At 36.8% G+C, this 16,165-nt stretch overlaps 1 protein-coding gene across 4 annotated transcripts in view; it reads left to right on the top strand.

Moving 5' to 3' along the window:
- SEC23A (Sec23 homolog A, coat complex II component) overlaps positions 1 to 16,165 on the top strand; it is a 72,404-nt gene that overhangs the window by 54,098 nt on the left and 2,141 nt on the right. For 2 of the 4 annotated variants that reach the window (XM_025391495.1, XM_025391498.1), the window contains 6 exons: positions 779 to 856; positions 2,045 to 2,116; positions 4,510 to 4,671; positions 6,971 to 7,057; positions 8,965 to 9,120; positions 11,057 to 11,122. In XM_025391495.1, the coding sequence (XP_025247280.1) occupies positions 779 to 856; positions 2,045 to 2,116; positions 4,510 to 4,671; positions 6,971 to 7,057; positions 8,965 to 9,120; positions 11,057 to 11,122 (621 nt within the window). The remainder of the gene's footprint in view (positions 1 to 778; positions 857 to 2,044; positions 2,117 to 4,509; positions 4,672 to 6,970; positions 7,058 to 8,964; positions 9,121 to 11,056; positions 11,123 to 16,165) is intronic. The other 2 variants (XM_025391497.1, XM_025391496.1) reach the window with 1 other exon arrangement.

Raw genomic sequence — 16,165 nt, 5'->3', positions numbered from 1 at the left:
CTCAAAACTTTTTTTTTTTTTTTAGATAGAATCTTGCTCTGACACCCAGGCTGGAGTCCAGTGGCGCGATCTTGGCTCACTGCAACTTCTGCCTGCCGGATTCAAGCAATTCTCTTGCCTCAGCCTCCCAAGTAGCTGGGATTACAGCCGTGCACCACTATGCCTGGCTTATTTTTGTATTTTTAGTAGAGACAGGGTTTCACCATGTTGGCCAGGCTGGTCTTAAACTCCTGACCTTGTGATCCTCCTGCCTCGGCCACCCAAAGTGCTGGGATTACAGGTGTGAGCCACTGTGCCTCGCCAAATTTTTTTTTTTTTTTTTTTTTTTAAATAGAGATGGAGGTCTTGCTATTTTGTTCAGGCTGGTCTTGAACTCCTAGGCACAAACGGTCCTCCTGCCTTGGCTTCCCAAAGTGCTGGAATTACAGGCGTCAGTCACTGTGCCAGCCTTTTTGGTGTTTCAGGGCACATGTTGAGCTTTTTTGTTGTTATCTAAGAGCTCTTTATTTGTTGTGAGAGATACTTAGTTAAAAAATATCCAAATATTTTAAGGTGAGTTATTAATTACATTGGGGCAATGTGGTATTTGTTTCTGAAATTTAATGTTTTTTATTTGGTTTTGTCTCTTGGTAAGTCTATAAGTAATACTATAATTTTATCCTTTATCAAGTATCTGCTTCCTGATGATTGGTAACTTCTTGTAAATAGAATATTTATAGGCAACAGTGTTAGCTTTTATTCCAGGAAATAAATTACTAACACATTTTATTTTATTTAGTGTCAGAAATTTGGAGAATATCATAAAGATGACCCAAGTTCCTTCAGATTTTCAGAAACTTTCTCCCTTTATCCACAGGTAAGTAGGTAAAAGATTCGTATTCTTTTCTTTTTTTTTTCTTTTTTAGAGACAGGCTCTCACTGTGTCACCCAAGCTGAAGTGTAGTGGCTCCATCATAGCTCACTGTAACCTGGAACTCCGGGCTTAGTCAGCCTCCTGAGTAGCCAGGACTACAGGTGTGTATTTTTTTTGGTAGGGATGGTTTCCTGCTATGTTGCTCAGCCTCGTCTTGAACTCTTAGCCTCAAGAAGTCCTTCTGTCTTGGCCTCCCAGAGTGCTAAGATTGCCACACCCAGCCAGACCCATATTCTTTTCTTGTGCGGCCAGTAGCATTGAGCCTCATTTTTCCTTTTTTATTGCTCTTTTTATAGTACCTATTTTATTGGGTTATTCTTTTCATTAGATAAGTTTGGGATAGCTAAGAAATTAATATTGTGTTGTGAGTAGTTGGTGAAAAGTATATAGTATTTTTATATTGGCCTTGCAAATAGTCATTTATTTGTGGTGAATAGAGACTTACACTGGAACCCTGCAGTGGACAGAATTAGGTGTCAGGCTGGTTAGTTTTCCATTTGACATAAGGGGACCTAATTATAGTGGTACCAGAAGGACTTCATCTGAGGTTATTGTACCAGTTAGCTAGTCTTGCAGTATAGTATCACACCTGAGAACAATTTTATGGGGCCAGACTAGATAAATAGAAAAGAAACTAATTTGATTTACCTTACAGAATGTTTTCCACCTGGAGCAGTGGAATCTATCCCTCCATCCTCCTGTTGATTTGATAGATATTTTTAAGTCTCTGTGTTCACAGTACTATGTGCAAGGAACTTTAGGAGGATACAGGTGACTGAGATGGATCCCTCTTACAAGGAGCTTTTAGTCTAAAGGGCGAGATGTGAAATACACATAAACAGCACAGAACAGAAACTGAGAAATGCTATGAGAGATATATAGAATTTAAAGGAAACTTAAAGGAATCCTTCTAAATGGATGATTTTATATATCTTTTGAAGGAGGAGGTGGCCTTTTAGCTTAACTTGGAAGGATGATTAATATTGAGATGTGGAAATTCATATTTTTGCCCATGAGAACTTTGTTTAAAGCATCAGCTTTCTTTTTCAGAGCTGCTCTGTTTTTTGTTTTTTTATTTTGAGGATCCTTTATTGTTGATTAATCTATAACCCAGAAACTCCATGCTTATAGAGGGGAGACTTCCCTAAAACCTCTGGCGAGATTTTGGAGAATCAGGAAAAGGCAAGGTCTGCTTGTCTTAAGGCATGTAAAATTCTTTGTTTTGTCATTTTTGTAGTAGAAACTAATAGGAAAATGATTGAGGACATTAGCCTAAGTATTTGACTAAGTATCTCCACACTTTCCTTTCTTTCTCTTCTGTCCCTGCCTCAAGCCTTCTTGTTGGGCTTTTAGATCTTCAGTGAGATCTGGACATTTCCATCTTTCTCCCTTTCCTGGAAATAGGAAGCAGGGGACCCTGGAATACCTTTTGTCTTGGGTTTTCAAAGTCTGATAGTCTTCTAAAAGATGGCATAGACCAAATTTAAGGGAAGTCTTCATCCCCAAAATATTACCTAACATTTGCCAATTAGTCATTTCTGAGAGTAAACAGGAATGACTGAAGTAGTAAGGGATGCAAGAGCCTCTCAATGAATTGTAGATCCTGAAAACAGAATAGGAATGAGAATTTCAGTGAGTGACATGTTGGGAGAAAACTGTTGAATGAGTCCCAGACAGGAGCAACATATAGGCACTTGGGACCTGAGGGTTGGAGGAATTTAAGAGAAGTGTCTAAAGACAAGTGGGAATACTTTCTGGCTGATCTTAATCAGTTTTATCAAAGACCCAATGTAGCTATCCATTATTCAGGTCTAACTCAGACTCTTTGATTTCTTTCATGTGAGGAGTAGGTGGAGGGGAAGAAAGTGAAAGGAGAAAGAAGCAGTGAAACAAAATCTGGAGAATGTTTCTTAGGTATAGGGAAAACGTTAAATATTAAGAAATTATATGGGGGTGTGTGTGTGTGTGTGTGTGTGTTATATCAGTGTAGACCCTTCCCAGTACAATTTTTAAGTCATTGTATTAGTTCTCATGCTGCTAATAGACATACCTGGGACTGGGTAATTTATAAAGGAAAGAGGTTTGTTTATTTATTTATTTATTTATTTATTTATTTTTGAGACAGAGTCTCACTCTGTCACCCAGGCTGGAGTGCAGTGACGCCATCTCAGCTCACTGCAGCCTCTGCCTCCCTAGTTCAAGCAATTCTTGTGCCTCAGTCTCCCGAGTAGCTGGGTTACAGGCGCGTGCCACCACATCTGGCTAATCTTTTTTTGTAATTTTAGTAGAGATGGGGTTTCACCATGTTGGCCAGGCTGGTCTTGAACTGCCAACCTCAGGTGATCCACCTGCCTCAGTCTCCCAGAGTGCTAGGATTACAAGCGTGAGCCACCATGCCTGGCCAAGAGGTTTAATTGACTCACAGTTCCACATGGCTGGGGAGGACTCACAGTCATGGCGGAAAGCTAAGGGGAAGCAAGACACATCTTAACAATGCAGCAGGCAAGAGAGCATGTGCAGGGGAACTCCCATTTATAAAACCATCAGATCTCCTGAGACTTACTACCACGAGAACAGTATGGGGGAAACTGTCCCCCGACATGATTCAGTTCTCTCCACCTGGCCCTGCCTTGACAAGTAAACTTGAATTGACAATTCAACGTGAGATTTGGGTGGGGACACAGTCAAATCATATCAGCCATTTATAAGTAGAAAATTTGTGGTTTATTTTTATATCTTCTTAGAATCTTTTGGTGTTGGTAATGAGTAGTAATGAAAAAGCCCAAAGATATGGTCGGGGGGGAGGATTAAAAACAAAGAATGGTCATGGTTTACTACCTGGCACCAGCCTCTGAATAACTTAGATTTGAGCAAGGGGTTTTTGTCTTTTTATTTTTTTTTTTTAAATACAGACAAGGTCTTGTTATGCTGCCTAAACTGGTCTCCAACTCCTGGGCCTCAAGCCATCCCAGAGTGTTGGGATTACAGGTGTGAGCCGCCATGCCCAGCCATCCTTTTCTTACTTTAACTTAAAATTTTTTTTTCTTTCTTACTTTAATTTTTTTCTTGTAGAATTTTATTTATTTATTTATTTATTTATTTATTTATTTATTTATTTATTTATTTTTGAGATGGAGTTTTGCTCATGTTGCCTAGGCTGGAGTGCAATGGCACAATCTCGGCTCACTGCAACCTCCACCTCCTGGGTTCAAGCAGTTCTCCTGCCTCAGCCTCTTGAGTACCTGGGATTACAAGCATGCGTCACGACGCCCAGCTAATTTTTTCTATTTTTAGGAGAGATGGGGTTGCTCCATGTTGGTCAGGCTGGTCTCGAACTCCCGACCTCAGGTGATCCACCTGCCTTGGCCTCCCAAAGTGCTGGGATTACAGGCATGAGCCACTGCGCCCGGTCAGAATTTTATTTTTAGGCTACTGATAAATTTCGTGAATAGGATTCCTTTCTGAGGGATATAAATTCTTGTAATAACATGTTTTGTTATGTTGTTAATAGTTTGTAATCAAATGTTTTTGCTAATAGTAAACACCTGTTGTAATATTAAAATCAGTAACAACTATCTCACATGTTTATCTTACAGTTTATGTTTCATTTAAGAAGATCTTCTTTCCTGCAAGTTTTTAACAATAGTCCTGATGAGAGTTCATATTATCGTCACCATTTTATGCGTCAGGATCTGACCCAGTCTCTAATTATGATTCAGCCTATCCTGTATGCATATTCTTTTAGTGGACCCCCAGAGGTAAGAGGGACAGAAAAAAATAGATTGGTCTTGTTATTGCAGTGTGTGGCATTAAAAAAAGTGAAAACAACTGAAAAAATAGATATAGTTACTAAATATAAGAATTTAAATGAATGGAAATCTCAACCTATTCATATATTCACTTAAAATATTTATGAATGTTTACTATATGCTAGATACCACGCAGGCTGTATTAGAAGATTGTTAAAAATTCTTTTTTTTTAAATGAGATGGAAGAGACTTTTAGATCATTTTGTCCAGCCATTTGGTTGATCAAATCCTCCAAAGCATATGATTATTCTTTGTGTCTTTAACCATGTCCAGAAGTGATTATGATTCTGTAGACCGTAGCTTATTCCAGAATTTAGTGTCTATGACAGTTATGACATTCTGTCTAAACAAAGTCTCTTGTTTTAATCTCATTTTCCTTTGTTTTTTTGAGAACATAAAAAATAGTTGACTATAAAGACATATGCTTAGAAGATTGATAAAGTTATCCATTTAACCTTCTTAGCAAACTGTTCCACTTATTTTAAACTGTTACCAAATGAACGATTTTTCCATTCTATAGTTAAAATGATCTGTTTTACTACTTGAAAGTATGTAGTTACTGTATTTGAAAATACTTTAGTAAGGTCAATATAAAGAGAATATTTAAAATATCTATTGATTAATGATCCCTCATGATACTATTATTCATGGTTTTATAAAATAGTGGGCAAAATGTTTTATTTCGTTACAATAATTTTTTTGTAATTTGTCAAATAGTTTCTGTTTTTCTAGGAAAATATATACTTTTAATATGTTGGTTTAGCTGTATCTATTTTGGCCTCATATTCTTTGAATCAGGAATGTTTTAGAAATACCTTTTTTTTTCTTCTGAGTAATACACATACATTGTAGACATCTGAAAAATGTAGAATAGTGTTTAGAAGAAAATTGGAATCCCACTATCCCTAGTGCCTTCTCCCATTAAATTTCAACCTTTTCATTTAATCCATGAATCCTATCAGCTTCATTTTCTTAGGGGTTTGCTTTTGGAGTTATCTTCTTTCTGTCCTATATCATTACTTTCTGTCCATCTGGATCATTCTTATTAAATAACATAGAAACCATAACAACACTCATGTTTACAAAAAACGGACAAAACCCACCCACCATGACCCATGCTTTCTATAACTACCACCCCATTTCTCTGCTCCTGGTGAGAGTTGAACTCAAAAAAGTTACTTGTTGTTTATACTTTCTCACCTCACATTGTCTTCTCAACCTATATAAGTAAGACTTTTATCCCTAACATTATATTGAAATGGCCCCTTTAAAGATCACCAATGTCCTACATCTCACCAGAGCTCTCAACAGTATTTACCTAGTCCTCACTAGTACTCAGTCCTTGAAAACCTTTTGCCCTAGGCTTCTGTGACACCTACTATACCTTCCTGGTTTTCCTCTTACTCGCTCACCGTTCCTTCTCAGTCTTGTCCTAGCTTTTCCCTTTCAGACTTCTAAGTGTTGACATGCTTAAGGGATCAATCTTCTGGCTTTCCCTGTCTTCCTTCTCTCTCAGTGATGTAGTCTAATCCCATTGCTTTAATTACCATCTTTGTGCATGTGAGACCTAAATTTACGTCATCAGTTCAGACTACTCCCTTTCATTTCATATGCAGAACTATTTTCCCATGTGCTCCAAATTTGCTCTATCCCAGGCCTTTCCCCATTAGGCTTAGGAGTTATCCTTGAATTCTTCTTGACTTTACTCTATTTTTAAATTGTTTTTTACCTCAGATTAAAGAGATTCCTTAAAAAATTAAAGTACACTGTAAGAATTCATAATAGCAAGAGATGTTAAGTAATAAAATATAAATTTGAAATTTAGGCCATGTGTAGTGGCCTAAATTTCAAATTTAGTGGTGAGCCTATAATCTCAGCCTTTGGGAGGCTGAGGCAGGAGGATCACTTGAGTTCAGGAATTTGAGACCAGCCTAGGAAGCACAGTGAGACCCTGTCTCTACAAAAAAAAATGAAAAAGTTAGCTGGATGTGGTGTTACACACCTGTAGTCCCAGCTACTCGGGGGTCTGAGGTGGGAGGATTGCTGGAGCCTGGGAGTTTGAGGCTGCAGTGAGCTGAGATCATGCCACTGCACACCAGCCTAGGTGACAGAGTAAGACCCTGTCTACAAAAGAAAAAAAAAAAAAAGAAAAAGGAAACTTGGAAAATAACCTGGAAACATCTATTTTATACTGTTAAGTAGTTTGTTTTTCCTTTTTCCTCATTTCTCATTGTTTTCTTTATGTTAGCCGGTTCTTCTTGATAGCAGTAGCATTCTTGCAGATCGTATTCTTCTCATGGACACATTCTTCCAGATTTTGATTTATCATGGTGAGGTAAGATTTCAATAGCGTTTAAAGCTATGCATGTGAAGTCTTTTTACTTAGAAAAGTTTTCTTCCCTCTTATTGTATGGCTAGTGTTTCATCTATGATAAACTTTGATTTCCATTTTTATGAAGTATATATAAAATATTGTTCTGCCTACTATAAGGTTTTAGGCTTCAATTGCAATTTATCCACATGTGATTTTTTTATTCATTCATCCACACACGATTGGATTTTGCACAAAGCATAGTGTTGTGAAAGTAAGAACACTGACTGTACATAGACAAAGGGCGCTTTTGGCTTTTACCTGAAAACATTAAGAGGGGAAAGGTCAGTCTTCGTCAGTGGGCAGGCTTTCCTTTTATGTTATGCAATCGTTATAAGTTATTATTAAGTGTTCTACATGATCTTGAAAACTCACTTAAAGCATACATGAATTAAAATTTGTAACTTCACTTAATCGGAATGGTAAATGATTACAGAGAGCAGAAGATTTTAGTAGCTATTAAGCTTTAATCCAGGTATTTAGCAGACCTTGATTCATTCCTTCAGTTATTCATTCAGCCAATTGTTAAGTGCTTCCTTTGGATGCTTTGGAAGATATAGATGTTCTTTTTTCACAGATCTGCTCTCAAACTTATAGTCTAATATTTTAGTAACTTCTGTAGATTAATTTTTTCAGTTGCTTTAATTGTAAATGATTTTAGATTTGCACTGTGGCTGGGTGTGGTGGCTCATGCCTCTTATTCCAGCCCTTTGGGAGGCCAAGGCAGGAGGATTACTTGAGCCCAGGAGTTCAGGACTAACCTGGGCATCATAGTGAGATCCCCTCTCTACAAAAAAAATTTTTAAAAAGATTTGTACTGTAATAATAAAGACATTGCTCAAAATATTCTTTTAAATAGTACTACCCAGGACTTTTTTTTTTTTTTTGAGACTGAGTCTTGCTCTTTCACCCAGGCTGGAGTGCAGTGGCGCTATCTTGGCTCACTGCAGCCTCTGCCTCCTGGGTTCCAGTGATTCTCCTGCCTCAGCTTCCTGGGTAGCTGGGACTACAGGCGCACACCACCATGCCCAGATAATTTTTGCACTTTTAGTAGAGACAGGTTTTCACTATGTTGGCCAGGCTGGTTTTGAACTCCTGACCTCAGGTGTTCCACCCGCCTCAGCCTCCCAAAGTACTGGGATTACAGGCGTGAGCCATCATGCCTGACCTACCCAGGACTTTTAAAAGATTTAATTATTATTATTATTGTAAATTATTTTTAGTTGATACCAGTTTCTAATGCCCTTTACTTGTTAAGAATAATACCTGTTTTAACTTCGTTGCCTCTGTTAAAAAATAAAAAAACCTGTAATACTGACAGAGCTTTTTTTTTTTTGCTTTTTGTTTCTTTTATGGTGATTTTTACTTTTTCAAGTAGCTTGTTAAAGGAGAAATCAGAAATGCACATGATTGTTTTATACAGAGGTATAAAGCTATAGAAGAATGTGTTGACTGATTCAGCTAACTTAGAAAATAAACCAGGTATAAGATTTTAGATAATTTAGTTACATGGTTTTTAGAGCTACTTACCTTAATAAATGGATTGATTCAATTGCTTTCACGCATCATAAGCTTAGGTAGATAGCTTTTAACTAACATTCATTTGGTAAGCATAGTGTTTTAAAAATTTTCTGACTTACCTAAGTATTCTTTCATTTTACTTTTAAAGGAGAAGAAATATTCTAATTTTATATTTATTAAGAATATTTTCTCTACTGAAATTAATGTTTTTAACTTTAAAAAAATTGAGGTAAATGAAATAATGGTCTATAATTTTCTTAGTTTCTAAAGATTACTGTCTTTGGAAAAACCTCAAGATTTTTGGATGGGCAAGAAATTTAAAGTAATTTCTTTAATTGTTTTAAAATTAGACCATAGCACAGTGGCGGAAGTCAGGATACCAGGACATGCCTGAATATGAAAATTTCCGCCACCTTCTGCAAGCCCCAGTGGATGATGCACAGGAAATTCTTCACTCCAGATTTCCAATGCCAAGATACATTGACACTGAACATGGAGGCAGCCAGGTAAGTAGTGTTAATTTGTGTGTTTGTTTGTTGTTAGGTTTGCAGTGAGGTGTACCTCCTTGCCTTCTGATTTTAATAGATTGCTTCATAAAGTGGACAGAAAGGTAAGGAGATAGGAGGGGAAGGTATTAGTGCTTACTTTTTGCTTTAGCTTTTGAGAGCAAAGCAGTAAGATTATCGACTAGTTGCCTAAACTTGGCAGTTTCCATCATCTCCTGTCTCTAGCCTAGCTTCCTGAACAGGGCCAGGATGGCATTGTGGTGATATACTAGCTTTGGTTGAACAAGAAGATGTGAGCAGCTTGGAAAATAATATACTTTTCTTTTTTTTTTTTTTTTTTTTTTTGAGACGGAGTCTCACTGTGTCTCCCAGGCTGGAGTGCAGTGGCGCGATCTCAGCTCACTGCAAGCTCCGCCTCCTGGGTTCACGCCATTCTCCCGCCTCAGCCTCCCAAGTAGCTGGGACTACAGGCGCCCGCTACCGCGCCCGGCTAGTTTTTTGTATTTTTAGTAGAGACGGGGTTTCACCATGTTAGCCAGGATAGTCTCGATCTCCTGACCTTGTGATCCACCCGCCTCGGCCTCCCAAAGTGCTGGGATTACAGGCTTGAGTCACCGCGCCCGGCCGATAATATACTTTTCTTAAAGCTGTTTATTTACTCTTAAAGTCTATGAATATGACATTTGTGGTAACTTACATTTTTTCATTGTCTTCATTCCATTATTCCAGTTTTCTAGAAAATAAAATTTTATGTAATAGGAAAACACTGTGGTATTATGAAAAGGTTTTGTGGTTTTTAGGATTATGAGGATACATATACATTAGATACATGTACATACATACACAGTTGCTTTGAGACCTTCAGAAGGCTAAGTTAGGTTTCTTAACATACTCTCATAAAATACTTCTTACTTCTCTTTTGTAATTCTTAAAAGAGTTGTAATAAATTAATTGTAAGTTGTTATTCATTTGTTTTACTTGCTCTTTGAAGGCAGGGACTATGCTTTGTATTCCCTAATGCCTAGTATGGTATTATAAAATAGGTAGCAAATATCAATAACTATTACTCAGAAATGATAATTGTTATTAGTTTTACTGTATTTACATGAGTTATTTCTTATTGAGAATTTGCAAAGTACTTCTGCATGCCTTATCTCATTTGATCCTCATAAGAATTCTAGTGTTATTTTCATTTAACAGACAATAAAACTGAGATCTAGGTTACTTATGGCCAAGGAAACACAGTAAATGCAGGAGTGGGATTTGAGTCCAGTACTCCAGGGCCAGTGCTCTTCACTGTTAGGTTAAACTGATTCCTTAGAGAGTACAAAAAGATTTTGTATGATACTAAACTTCAAAAGATGTTTCTATGTCCTTCCATTATGAATTAAAAATCTTACTGGTTCTTTCATTGACATCTCACTATGTGTATTACCATTTTCCTCTTTTACTCTGGTTATTATTTTCATGATGATAAGCCATAGTGGGTAGAAGGATGAAATGTTGGATAACTTGTCTCATAGAATCACCTGTGGTTTAAGAAAGTATAAGGGTCATTATTTTAAACAAAAGAACACACAGATTTTTGTGGCTTTTATTTTTATCATTTTTTGGGATTTTGAACTTCTGACTATTTCATAATTTCACACTAACCTTGTCATAATTGTTGCACACATAATTTTTATATGCTGAGTTTTGGATTCAACAATGTATTTGTTATTTTGGATGTATGATTTGGAGAGAAGAGGTGCATTTATTGTTTATTTGTAACACATAGTGACCTATACATTTCAAAGTTTAATATTTTAAAAATTAATTTAATAAAATTAATTTTACCAACACGTACTAAATAAAATTGATTTTGCATGATATAATTATTCAGCTGATATTGACTGAAATTTTCTGTGGATAATGTTATTTCTTCTTTGCTTTTAAGGCCCGTTTCCTCCTTTCAAAAGTCAACCCTTCACAGACTCATAATAATATGTATGCCTGGGGGCAGGTAAGTTTAAATAGCAGGTCTTGGAAATTATTTCTTTGTGTATTTATTGTTTATTATTTTAGTGAAAGCTACATTTTTTTTCCTGTGTATTTAGTAATGATTTCTGTTGGAAAAGTAATGTAAAAATGAGAGTAGAAAACAGAATTAATATTTGGTGACACCATAGAAAAAAGGTGATCCTATCAAATAGACTCCAAGTTTAGCACTATACCCTTGAGACAGAAAGCAATAAAGTGTATAAGACAGGAAGTGGTGACTCAAGTTTAATGCTAGGTTGTGAACCACAAAAGGCTACAATAAGCCAAGAGAGGCCAGGAATCATAGTTGAGCAGGAGGGGCAGGAACCCTGCAAATCATTATTGGTATAGTTTAATTTGGTAAAAGTCCTGCTGGGTGTGGTGGCTTATGCCTGCAATCCCAGCTGCTCGAGAGGCTGAGGCAGGAGGATCACTTGAGGCCAGGAGTTTGAGACCAACCTGGGCAACATAGCAAGACTCCATCTCTTAAAAAAAAAAAAAGTATTAACCTCTTGGTATAATATATCAACATTTATTGAGTGTCCAGTATGTTTAGGACTTTGTATTGGCTCTTTAGGGTGCAGTTATTAACCATGCCTTTGAAGAGCTTGTAGTCTAATATTAGAGATAAGATACATAACTAAGTAAATGACAAGGCAGAATGGGATATTTGTCGTTAGAAAGCTATCAAGTATTAAAAGGTTAGAAGAGGAAGATGGAAGGAGGTCACATGGTGGTAGCAGGAAGAGGGTATGTAATCAGAAAAGAGCTCAGAAAAAAGAAACATTTCATTTAAAGAATGGTTATTTTGGTAATTGGAAATTGCATGAGGAAGGGAAATCTAGGTAGAGAATAGTATGGGCAAAGATAAAAGACTACATGTAGAGCTGACGAGAAGAACATAAAACGGAAATGTGTTGTACAACTAAATTGTGGAGGATCTTGAATGTCAGGTTGAGGAGTGAGAAGTTGAATATTTATTTGGTAAGTAATGGAGAGTCATTGAAGGTGGACAGAGGGGCAGATTTGAGTCTTAGATAGTATAGTTGAATCTTAAGATTAAATGGAAGCAATCTGTAGATTGAAAGTATATTTATGAAAATAATCCAAGTGAGAGGGAATAAAGACAAGATGGTGAAAGGAATAGATTTGGGAGATATTTCAAAAGTAGACTCAATAGGATTTGATTAGAAGTTGCAGGAAAGTAATTATTCCAGGGCATGGCAACTATGCACAAAATCTGAATTCTGATTGGATCCTGGATTAGAGAGAGAGAATAGCTATAAAGAATATAATTGGGATGATTTGTGAGATTTGAATATAGATCATATATCAGATAACTAGTACAGAATTACTAAATTTCTTGAGAGTGATAATGGTGTGGTTATGTGGGAGATTCTTCTTGATCTTAGGAGATACATATTGAAGTATTTAGGGATAAAATGTCATGATGGCTTCAATTTCCAGAAGTTATTCAACAAAAAGAAGAAAAAAGGAAAAGTAATGTAGAAACATAAAGCATATGTGGCAAAATGTTAACAGTTAATTTAGGATTTAGGTATGCTATGTGGGTGTTTATTGTACTTCTCTCTCAACTTTAATGTAGTCTTGAATTTTTAAAAAATAGGTGAGGGGAAACAGGGTATTTTGGGGTTTTGAGCCTGAGTGACCAGGAGAACATGTGTCAATAAATGAGAGAGTGGAGAGAAATTGTTTGGTTTAGACACTGAGTTTGAGGTACTACCTAGAAGGCCTTATTGAGCCACAATAAGATGACTATATTGATTATGGCCATGTTGAGTAGGCTGTTGGCAATTTGGGTTTGATGGTCAGGGCAAGGACAAGAAAGGTGATACTTAAAGTCATCACAGTAAATGCTTGTCTAAAGAGAGAGTAAAGAGGTAAAGGAGAGATGAGACAAGAAACTTCAGGGGAGTACAAGTAGTAGGAGTGTCTAGTGAATTATCAGAGAGGCAGAATGAAAAGTAGTGTGTTATAAAAGATGACTCTATAGAAGGAAGAAGAAGGAGGTAACAAAGAGACATGCCGCAGACAGTTGAAGGGGGATACAGAGTGAGAAAAGGTGCTTGGATTTGATGGATAGGTTATTTGTGGCCTTCTGTAAGTGGCTTTAGTATGGTAGTTGAGTAAGAAGACAAATTTATAAGAAATTAGTGGGTGGCAAAGAAGCGGAGGTTGAAAGTATGAATGATTCTTTTGCAGATTTAACCTGAGGATAAGCAGTAGGATAGGCAGATGATTGTTATTACAGTAAGGGCACAGAACTTATTTGGAGACCAAGCATAAAGAGCCGGTATAGGAAAGACACAAAAGAACAGATATTTAAGATCCTCAGGAGAGAATATGATCATAAGCACTATATGGAGGTTAAGCATTGGTAAGGAGGCAGGACACTTATTTCTGCAAAAGCAAAAGGTAAGAAGGGTGAAGACAGAAAGGTTTTTAGGTGGAGTGAAAACTCACATTGAATAATTGCCTGTTTCTTTTCAATAATATGAGATTATTTAGGAGTGAAAAAGGCTGGAGTTAAGGACCAAAAAACTAGAAAAGATTAAAAACAGTTGTAAAGAATACAAAAATAAACTGAAGATTAATAGAAGACTTTTGCAGCAGTGGTGAGGGCCCATTTTATTTACTAAAAATTTCTAGAGCATGCTTCCATAATGTTTTTCGTTTGTTTCTTTTGTTTTGTTTTGTGTTTTGAGACGGAGTCTTGCTCTGTTGCCAGGCTGGAGTGCAGTGACGCGATCTTGGCTCACTGTAACCTCCGCCTTCTGGGTTCAAGTGATTCTCCTGCCTCAGCCCCCTGAGTAGCTGGGACGACAGGTGCACACCACCATACCAGCTAATTTTTTTGTGTATTTTTAGTAGAGACGGGATTTCACCATGTTGGCCAGGATGGTCTCGATCTCCCGACCTCGTGATCTGCCCACTTCGGCCTCCCAGAGTGCTGGGATTACAGGTGTGAGCCACCGCGCCTGAGAAAATCCATGAATAGATTTTAATTGTTTCATGAGGGCCTTATGACCCAGTCACCTCGTAAAGGCCCCACCTTTATACTGCCACATTGGGGATTTTCAAAATGAGTTTTAGAAGGGACGGATATTCAAACCATAGCACCATCCTACAATTGCATGATTGAATTTGTGTAATATCCCTGTCCTGTCGTCCCTTTTCCCCCCTCCATTTCTTATGGCATTGCTCCTGTTAGATTATTAATTACTTGAGGCAATAACTGTCATTTTCATTTTTGATTTTCCATAGCACCTTAAACATAGCATGTATTAAATACAATAGATCTGGACAGGAGAGAGCAGAGATTAGAATATTGGAAATCTATGGAGGTGGTTAGGAGTTAAGGAGTTTTTGTAATATAGATAGATAAATTGAATCCAAGGTCCAAAAGTTCTAAAAGGTGGGGAGGTTATAACAAGTAAAGAAGACTAATCTTGGAAGAGTGGAAGGCTGGTAATGGAAAATGCAGACTCTGCAAGTTACTTGACTTCTCTTTGTTTTCACTTCCTTGTCTATAGAGTTTAATAAAAGGTGCTTGAAATGGACAGTAATACTCAGTAAATATTAGCTATTAGTTTTCACTGTTATCAATGGAAAAAAAAGTCACTTCTTATATTTAACATGGGAAAGGAAACCTATTTTAAACTATGAAGTGTAATTGTTACTGCCTGGAAGTAGGGGCATTACAGGCATAAATAAGAGTGCTCAGGTCTTTCTTAAGATTTTTATGAGTAATGATGTTAACATTTTAATAATCATATCTAATAAACTGAATCTACTACGTTTTAGTCACTATGCTTTCAGTGTACTCTCATTTAATTAACTTTTATAAGGTGGATACTAGTAATCCTATATTTCATGAGAGGAAATTGAGACTCATATAGATTAAGTATTTTATGCAAGATCATGTAGCTAAACTGTGGCAGGGTCTAGATTTTAGCCAAGGTCTGTCTGACTCCAGATTCTGAATTTTTAATCATTAAGTTAATTTGCTGATTGCATTTAAGGGAAATAACTTAGTAAACAAGCATTTTACTAAAAATTAATGGACTCTAATAACTCACAGGATTTTTTGAGGGTCAGAAATCAAGGACCCTATGATAAGTATTATCCATGAACGGCCGTAAGAGGGCGCCACTGCAACACTTCTGTGACGGTGCTGGAGGCCTCTGTTGCTGTAGTGCTTCGTATACTGAATAATGTAAAGCTTGTACCTTTCTGCTTAGCCTTGGATATATTTTGAATAGAAAAAGGATCCATTTGAAAAGTTGAGATCAGCTAACTGCTAATTTTTATAAAATTGAATTGAGCATTGGTATTTATATTTCAAGTAGGAGCTCTGTGGTATGTAAATTAGGAAATCCACATATTTTGTCTTGACTCGGAGAAATGGCTCTGAGATTGCATGACTTGAGATGGAAAACATTGTAAAATGAAAAAATCAGACATAGTAACAGAAAGAAAAAAGTAAGAACCATGAGGTTGTATTGGTTTAGGTTACAGTTTTGAGACTTGTAATTCTCTATGTTAGCTATGCATATAGAATAAAGAAAAGTATTTCATTGTTGCAGATTTTTCAACAGAAGGACCAATAAAAATAGCTAAAATGTGTTGTATGTCTACTGTGTGTACGAGGTATTGTTCTGTTTGCTTTCTGTATGAGGTATTGTTCTGTTTGCTTTCTAGAATTTAACTCATTTAATCATTACAACAACCTGTGTAAGATAGGTCCTGTTATTATCCTTGTTTTACACGTGGGGAAACTAAGACATAGTTTAAGTAACTTCTTCAGTCATATGGGTAGGAAGTGGGAGAGCCAGAATTTGAGCCTAGGCATTCTGGCTCCAGACTCTATGTCCTTAATCTCAGTAAGGGATTGCCTCCTTTCATTATCAGATCTTTCAAGTTCTTTTGAATAAACACGATAAAATTGATTTCCCTTTATTCAGGAGAGGTCATGGCATGTTTGTGGCTATGCCAGACTAGAATC

The sequence above is a fragment of the Theropithecus gelada genome, chromosome 7b, assembly GCF_003255815.1.
Source record: "Theropithecus gelada isolate Dixy chromosome 7b, Tgel_1.0, whole genome shotgun sequence".
Classification (NCBI taxonomy): domain Eukaryota; kingdom Metazoa; phylum Chordata; class Mammalia; order Primates; family Cercopithecidae; genus Theropithecus; species Theropithecus gelada.
The sequence above is the reverse complement of the archived record's forward strand: the minus strand, read 5'-3'. Positions and strand labels throughout refer to the sequence as shown.